General features: G+C 45.5%; 2 protein-coding genes across 3 annotated transcripts in view; one reads left to right on the forward strand and one right to left on the reverse strand.

Moving 5' to 3' along the window:
* The window catches only part of LOC119269268 (3-hydroxybutyryl-CoA dehydrogenase-like), a 3,089-nt gene extending 917 nt beyond the window's left edge, over nt 1-2,172 (forward strand). The window contains exons 2-4 of the mRNA XM_037551064.1: nt 26-263; nt 762-874; nt 1,396-2,172. Of these exons, the coding sequence (XP_037406961.1) occupies nt 26-263; nt 762-874; nt 1,396-1,765 (721 nt within the window). The 3' untranslated portion in view covers nt 1,766-2,172. The remainder of the gene's footprint in view (nt 1-25; nt 264-761; nt 875-1,395) is intronic.
* A 125-nt stretch (nt 2,173-2,297) lies between these two features.
* LOC119269267 (phosphatidylglycerophosphate phosphatase 1, chloroplastic-like) lies at nt 2,298-8,216 on the reverse strand. 2 transcript variants are annotated; one of them, XM_037551063.1, is made up of 6 exons: nt 7,704-8,216; nt 7,534-7,614; nt 7,067-7,140; nt 6,874-6,981; nt 2,563-2,709; nt 2,298-2,457 (listed from the first exon to the last, which is right to left on the reverse strand). In XM_037551063.1, the coding sequence occupies exons 1-5, from the start codon at nt 8,134-8,136 to the stop codon at nt 2,572-2,574; spliced, it is 834 nt and encodes a 277-aa protein (XP_037406960.1). In that variant the 5' UTR covers nt 8,137-8,216; the 3' UTR covers nt 2,298-2,457; nt 2,563-2,571. The 2 variants fall into 2 exon arrangements, with proteins under 2 accessions (XP_037406960.1, XP_037406959.1); XM_037551062.1 differs by having other exon boundaries at nt 2,298-2,709.
* Between the last annotated feature and the right edge of the window lie 487 nt (nt 8,217-8,703).

An 8,703-nucleotide genomic window follows, 5' to 3' on the forward strand; every position in this document is an offset into this window, starting at 1 on the left:
TGACGCTGTTCGTTGACACTTCTAGTCTCGCCTGGTCACAGGTTGCGTGCGATGACTCCGTGAAGCGGATAAAGTGCGTCTCCGATGTGGAGGAGCTGCGGGGCGTGGATCTGGTGATTGAGGCCATTGTTGAGTCCGAAGATGTCAAGAAGAAGCTGTTCGTGGAGCTGGACAGGATCACCAAACCTTCTGCCATTCTTGCCTCCAACACCAGCTCCATTTCTATAACCCGGCTTGCCTCCGCTACCAGCCGCCCCTCTCAGGTGACCACTAATCAGGCTTATCTCAGCAGTCGCTTTCAGCTACACCAGTTGCTTGCTTGTCCGGAATTTACATAGGATGGTGATGCAGACCTTATCAATTGCAAGTGGGGCGGCAGTTTGGAGTTATAACGACCCCGTTTGTTATGTTGGCGGCTAAATTTGCCTCTGTCATGCATGCTACTCCCTCCGTTCCTAAATACTTGTCTTTCTAGGCATTTCAACAACAAGTGACTACATACGGAGCAAAATGAGTGAATCTACACTCTAAAATATGTCTACATACATCCGTATGTAGTAGTCATTTGAAATGTCTAGAAAGACAAATATTTAGGAACAGAGGGAGTATTACATAGGATTGCATACTCTACAACTTCAGAACATGTCTCAAGGCACTCCTGTAGCTTCTTAATTTTATCAATTCTCTCGTTTTCATGTCTTTATTGTTTTTGGAGCTTCTCTCCATGATAATAAGAAGTTAAAGAGATTTCCATGTTACAGGTGATCGGCATGCACTTTTTCAACCCTCCTCCTATAATGAAGCTGGTTGAAATCATACGAGGAGCTGATACGTCAGAAGAGATTTTCTCTCGAGTTAAATCTTTTTCTGAAAGGTAAGTGAAAGCATCATATTGCCCTGCCTAAGCTCACTTTAACATAGCCTTAAATGTGATCTTGTTTCTGCGTATTACTATAGCAACTCTGAAGTGGAACCTACTTATGTAACTGGTTGCTGTTTAGATATAAAGTTCTATCCAGAACAAGCGTTCTGTAAACACAAACGTACCACTTCCTATTGTTAATGGATTCGTTGAGAACACAACAAACTTGCTATACTCTGGAGTTTAGGTATATTTTAGGTTCCAAGTCAGTCTTTACCTGGTAACCTAGCATTTTCATTGTAAAGAAAATGTGTCTTACCTTTGAAAGACCTCATTTGGCCTGTTTAGTTTTTGGTGTGAACAATATTTTTAGCCCCGAGAACTACCATGCTACCTACTAAACCACTTAAAATTTGTGCCACATACGTGGATGCATTAGCGCAGATCTTAGACTAAGGTATAATTGGTTCAGCCAAGCTGACTCTGATTTCCCTTTTAACCTTGAAATTGTCTAATGATTTTGATCTTTGCAGGATTGGGAAGACCGTTATATGTTCACAAGATTACCCTGGCTTCATTGTGAACCGCATCCTAATGCCGATGATCAATGAAGCATTTTGGGCACTTTACACTGGGGTAGCAACCAAAGAGGACATCGACACAGGGATGAAGCTCGGCACGAATCATCCAATGGGCCCTCTGCAGCTTGCGGACTTCATAGGGTTAGATGTTTGCCTCTCAGTACTTAGGGTGCTCCACAACGGGCTAGGAGATAACAAGTACAGCCCTTGCCCTCTGCTTGTCCAATATGTCGACGCCGGACGACTTGGAAAGAAGCGGGGACTAGGCGTGTACTCTTACGGGAGAAGCTCTTCATCCGTTAAACCCAAGTCGTCCCTGTGAAGTGTGAACATATCCATGCGGCTGTTGAGCAAAGAAATGAAATCGTGTGTGTACTCTCTGGACGAAAACAAAAGGACGAAAAGTAGTAGTACTTGTGGTCACTGAAACAATGGGTGTACTTTGTATGCACTTTGTATATCAGTGGAAGAAAACAAAACGACGAAAAGTACTAGTACTTGTGGTCACTAGCATCGGAATATAACAGGCTCACGCGGGCTTGGATTTGTAGAATCGTCAAACAAGCTTATCTAAAACAATGGGTGTTTACTGGTTCCAGTTACCATGTGAATCTTTTACATGTAAAAATCATGAAATTTACATACTAAGGGCCTGAAAATCCATGCCCTGCGCTGTTCCGTACTCTATGCTGACTGTGGTATAGTATGCAGTTTCAAGCGTTACAGTCTTACAAGTTACAATGATCAGATCGGCAGCTCCAGAAATGACCCCTACGCTGTCGGAACGTGCACAGCACACAGCAGCAGCCGTGCTGTCCAAGCACAGCAAGTCACCAGAGAAAGACATCACGACCTTGAACCAAAAGAAGCCACTGAACACGAACGATACCAAGTTTTTTTTTACACACATCATATTCCCCTCTATATTTAGCCCGATAAGAAACTGAAATTTGTGAGGTTCAGATAAAAGAATCCAACAAGTTCTCCAGACGAGTGTCAGTTGGTAACATATACTCCCTCCGTTCGGAATTACTTGTCTCGAAAATGGATGTATCTATAACTAAAATACATCTAGATACACCCATTTCTGTGACAAGTAATTCCGAACGGAGGGAGTACATGACTGTGCTATGCTCTAGGTGAGACTGGGCCTTCACACGGATCAAACTTCACAATCGTTCTTGCATCAGGGAGCAAAGGGTGCTTGAGTGGTCTGTGCCCTTTCTTGTACCAATAATTGATAATGTACGCTTCCAGTTTTCTAACCTGAGGAATTAACACAAAGTCAGAATCAACTTGAGACTATGCAAAATATCTACGAAAAACTAGCACAAGCAAGTCACATACTTGAAGTTGTTAAGGGACAGGAGAGACATAAAAGATTACATGGGCTGTGCGACAATGGGCCTATATAAGATAGGCATCATATCTGGAAGCGGTGTTTTGGCTCTGGGGCCAGATGAGCCGGGCATGAACAGTAAATTCGTTAAAAATAGTTTTAAAAAGATAAAAAATATTCTGATTTTTTTTGGGTGAAAGATGCTTGAGTGTGTGATGTCCGTGCCAAAACTCATTGTGTTTGGACATCTGAGCAGTCCACAGCAAAAAAAAAAAAAATTGAGGTCTGAGAAAGTTTATTGTTTCTGCACTGTTCGGACGGATTTTGTCTTCTTTGCCACGAGCTCCTCAGATGTCCGAACACGATTACATTTTGCCCGGACATCACGCACTCGAACATCTTCCATCAAAAAAAAATCTAGTATTTTTTTGAATTTACTGTTCACCGAGAGCAGAAGAGCCCAGGCTCAGAAATGGATATCCGATCATATCCATACTATCTATACAGTAGGCCAATTTCAAAAATTTGAATCCAAGAATCAGAATGCATTATCAGTTGTTTATTGGGCTTCATCCAACTGCCACGCTTTGATTCGTGGCTACAGTAGCATTCACAATTATCTACTCCCTCTGTCCCTAAATACAAGTCTTTTTAGAGATTTCAATATGGATTACATACGGAGAAAAATGAGTGAATCTACGGAAGCGGATTAGGAGCACTCGGCGGCGCAGCACTCTGAAATCCTGCCCGCTACCCTAGTCGCTTGGGATCAGTGCCACTTTTGACGAATGTTTTGTTTCGTGTAAATACACAACCCACGCGTAGAAAGAAACAGTTCGTACCTGTGCTGCTCCATTTAATAGGAACACAGAAAAGTTAAGGGCGGGCAGCAGGAGGCTCTGTGAAATGGTGCCGCACGGGCACCGAGGCATACCGGCGAACGGCTGGACCTCCGAGCCACACGGGCATCAGCTTGACGATGTCACCGGAAGTACGTCCTTCTTGTGCCGTACAGGGGGCCAATGGCCATGGCATCGGTGTTTCTCTACGACTCTACGCCATGCTCACGAAAGCACCTCGTGTTACTTGTGGACCAGGGGATGTCACTACTCGCTGCCCAGCCTGTTCCCAGGCATCTTGGTCTCGTGGCTCCTGCTGTTGGACTTGGACAAGGTTCTCCTTGCCGTCAAGTTGGCCTACCCGCTGGCAGTGGCCATGCTCCCGACGTCCTCCGACAGAGACCCCCTTCCCCCGACAGGATATCAAGAATAGGACCAGCGAGGTGACGGGGAGCTACCGGAACCTGGTGCGGGAGGGACTGCTGGGCCGCTACCAGGAGCTGGTGCGACACCTACAAGTTTTTTTTTACTGCAAAGACCACTGGGAGTTTGTCCTGTGGCTGGTCATGAGGACGGAGGGACGGGCGGGTACTGCAAACTGCATACGGGCGCTCTTCTTGAAGTGATAGGAGGAAGATCTTCTAGAAGCGTCCTGCTCGGTTGAATGTGATAAATGACTATTGGAAATATTAAATGACGAGCATTGCATGACCGCCCCAGCGATGCAGCGGACCGGCTGCGAGGTCCAGCGACATGGACGCGGCAAGCTCGGACGGCTGCCTTGTTCCTCCTCAACGTTGTTCCCCGTCAGGACAAAGACATAGTCTTCCTCATTCCTCCTGGTTTTTCCCACGTCCACGTTGCAGAAGGAGAAGGGCAGGAGCTAAAAGAAGAAACAGAAAAGTAGAGAGAGGAAGAAGAACATGAGCAGTGTCCATGGTGAGGAAGAACTGGAGTCCAGGGGAAGATGGATGGGGCAGTTATGAGGAAGGGGAGCGTCTGCATTGAATTGGATTTGGCGTTGTTTGGCTGCTGGTAGATGAGTTCGACAGTGCATGGGACAGAACCGCGTGGAATTGAAGACACATATACCCAAAAAAACAAAGGACAATATAAGAGGATAAAGCTCGGAATACTCAGAGGCTAATATAATGATTGAGGATCCCGAGACACAGGGGAGGTTGAGATTTCAGTGCATGGCGTCGCCGAGTGCTCCTATGCCATTTCGGTGAATCTACACTCTAAAATATGTCTATATACATCCGTATGTAGTCCGTATTGAAATCTCTAAAAAGACTTATATTTAGGAACGGAGGGAGGAGGTCATTCCAGAAACATCCATGAATTAGAGCACTGAGTCACCGGCCCCACCCATCACGCCGCCGCTTGCTCCCCGCCTGCCCCCTCACTACATAAACTCCCCTTCCCGATGGACCTAGAGGACCCACTATGCCTGTCACTGCTGGCCAGTACTGCTCTCCAAATCATGTCACTAGGCCACTAGTTGTTTGGAGTCGACCTAGTCGCCGCATCTGCTGGAGCCGCACAAATCCCATCACAAAGCAGACGCCAGCAGTGGTACATGGCCTGGTGTTGGGCCGTCATGCTGCTGTTGGCTCCATAGATGTTGGAAGAGAAATGTGAAGAACATGAGAGCGTTGAGAGGTAAGAAAAGGAGAGCTGGGTGACAAGACCGAGTCAACGAAACAAGTGGGATGATGTCATAGTACTAAGTCCAACAGGCGGTCAAAAAATAAAACAAAAAATAAAAGGTAAGCAAATCAGTGGGCATTTCTGGGAGTCAAGGACGTCCTAAATGTACAGTAAAATAAAAGGTAAGCAAATCAGTGGGGTTTCCTCATAACGTGACTTATGCGAACATAAAATACATACTTCCTCCTAACCAAAATGAAAGTCTTTTACGACGAGTGGCTAGTTCGAGCAGGTTGGTGTGCTCACTAGCCGCCACCTGCGTTTGTGGCTCTACCTCCGTAGGGTGGCTGCTCATGTTTCCTTTTCTTTAAGAAAATGCCACCAGGGATATCAGGGCCTCACTTACCAGCATGGGAGGAGACATAAGGCAGATGCAGCATGAAACGTGCTATCTAGCTGTTAGGAAAGAGGATTTGACTATGGGAAAGGTTTTCTCCGCTATCTTCAAATCTGTTGGAGTTTATATTCTTATCCTTTCTTAGCCACCAAGTTGTAACTGGGCTATAAATAGTCACTACTAGTCGATCAATAAAGACAAGCAAGAATAATCCCAATTTCTCATCCCCTGCTATCTGCAGCTGGAGCCTCCTCTCTCCCGTCTAGACAGCCACGGGTAAACGAGACGTCCAGCCTCATCCTCCTACCAGCCATGATCACAACCTCCGCTCCTATCCTAAACCCTTCTTCTCACCTTTACGAACCACAACCCATGACAAGGGGTTAGTCCCTGGTTGGTCGAGTTTTTTCAAGTCTTTTAGGACATGACACGGTCTTCAAGATGATATTTTGACCATCAGTTCTGTGCAAACATGTGTCCTCACAAATAAATAATTATACATTACGGAATTGTATTTCATGATAAAATATTTAATATCAGTTTGATAGTTTGGATGTATTACTTCTTCTTTACAGATGGTCAAACCCTCGAACCGTAAGCAGTATGAAGGCCTCAAAACTTGACTGGTAAAATTTAAAACGAAATTTCGTTTTGGATGAGAGGTAGTACCTCTTAACATTATCACGTCCCTTGATTGCAAACAAACTTTGATAGGTAAAATAGCTGAATGTGAGTAGCATAGTTGTGGGAAAAAAAAACTCGGAGGACTATTCAATAGTAACTGACTGGCAAGAAATCACAATAAACGATTGGTTTTTCAATGGTTTAATCAGTACTCCCTCCGTTCCAAATTACTCGTCGCAGAAATGGATGTATCTAGAACTAAAATACATCTAGATACATCCATACCTACGACAAGTAATTTGGAACGGAGGGAGTAGATAAGAATAAATTGTCCACAAGAAAACAACACACTAGCAAGTACTCCCTCCGTTCCAAAATAGATGACTCAACTTTGTACTAACTTTAGTACAAAGTTAGTATAAAGTTGGGTCATCTATTTTGGAACGGAGGGAGTAACAGATAAAAGCTCATGCTTGGTCTATGGTGTTATCTTTGTAACTGAACTGTTTGTTTCCTATATTTTCGAGGTTGCTAATGTTGTTAAATTTCGTACGAGAAACATAGAGCATGGGTCTTACCTTTCTGACAATGTAAGATTCACCGACAAAACTCAATGGTTCTGTAAATACAGTAAGAAAACCATTCCTATTTCCATAGATAACATCAGTAAAGTATCTATCACCAACCTGGGAAAATGGGGGAAATATTAAAAAAATCAATACATACTGATATTAAGTAAGAACAGTCTGAACTGATAATAGCCATTCCTACCAGCACAAGATCTGAAGCTGAGCAGTCAAAATAACTCTCTATTTCCTTGGCTGCCCCAGCAGGCTTCTTTGCATCTGCAGACAATAGAGGAAACGTATAAACATATTAATATTATCCCTATTATTTTTTATGTGCACCAATAACGACAGGAAGCTTCTACCTCACATTGTCAAATTACGTTTCAGAAAGAAGATGATATAAAAACAGACTCAATAAGCATCTAAGTGCAAGTTTGCAATACAGAATTTTAGTGCTTTGGTATCATGGGATGCAATTCATACTTAACAAAATGGAATTTCTGAATGAAGTTACCATTATAAATATATCTGGTGACAGGCCAATTATCTTATTTTCATAAAGATGGCATTAGACTCTCATAGTATGCAAACTCCCATTTCCCTAAGGAGATCAATTCAGATATTTTGGAAATGGATAGTTCTAGAGCTATGAGGTGTCTGGGCACTTACCATGCCTAATCACATGAACCCCGTCGATAGTCGCCTCAATCGTACTGGCATCCGACCCATCTGGATCATACTGCTTCAACCCTGCACTGGCCCAAACACATCAATTCCATCATCACGCAAACATTCCGCCCAATTCAACGTTTTCTAAGAGCAGCGCGACCAAGCCAGACCTGCGGAGTTGCTGTAGACAGCGATGGCGCCGGGGAAGGCCGCGCGGCACTGGTCAAACGAGGCGGTCAGCAGCGGCCAGAGCTCGGGAGCGTAGGGCGCGGTGAGGGTGTTGTCCTTGTCGAAAACCACGCCGCGGAACCCGGCGCGGCGGAGCTCCGCCCAGTCCAGCCACCGGATGTCCTGCACCGACACGTGCGGCAGCGCTAGACGCGGCTCGGACGCCGCGACGGCCACCACCGCGGCCACGCCTCTCGGGTTGAAGCGCTGGCCCAGCGCGCGCGGCCAGGACGCAGCCGCGCCCATGGGTGTGGCTCTGGCGGTCGTGGAGGTCGCGGGAGTGGGTTCGGTGTTGGGGTTCGCGGCTTTGTGGGGAGGAAGGAGGGAAGCGCGGGAAGCTGGAGGGAGCAGTGGCGCCGGCGGCGGCCTTAGCATCAGAGCGGCGACGAGATTGTTGCTGTCGCCGGGTGTGCCCGAGTGGGGGAGAAGATCGGATGGATGTTCTTGCAGATGGACGTATGCCAATATGGCCCCACAGGCTGAGCTACAGTGGAAAGACGAAAGCGCATTTTTCATCTCAACTTATTGTGAAGTACTTCCTCCGTCCCATAATATAAAAACATTTTTGAGTGTAGTACCAAAAATGTTCTTATATTATGGGATAGAGAGAGTACTGTAGTAGTATGAGTTTTGTCCCTAAAACATTTTTTTAAACCCTAAAACTTATGTTTTGGGGCCGTTCGGAAACTCTTCGCTGCGGAGCGGAGCGGCATCCAGTGAAATTTCGGCAAGCTGCAAAATGGGCGCTCCGCCCGCTCCGCTCCCTGGCGAAGGAGCGGAGTATTACCGAACACAGCCTTAACCTATGTCTTTCCCAACTTCTAAAGCAGAATAGACTTTTTTTTTCTCGTAGTGGCATTCCTCGGGTAAACCTGGTTTTGACTCTCTCTCTCTCTATTCTTCGTCCCTCCATGCTTAATAGCCAGTAGATTTAGTCCCTCA

The sequence above is a fragment of the Triticum dicoccoides genome, chromosome 3A (assembly GCF_002162155.2).
Source record: "Triticum dicoccoides isolate Atlit2015 ecotype Zavitan chromosome 3A, WEW_v2.0, whole genome shotgun sequence".
NCBI classification, from domain to species: Eukaryota; Viridiplantae; Streptophyta; class Magnoliopsida; order Poales; family Poaceae; genus Triticum; species Triticum dicoccoides.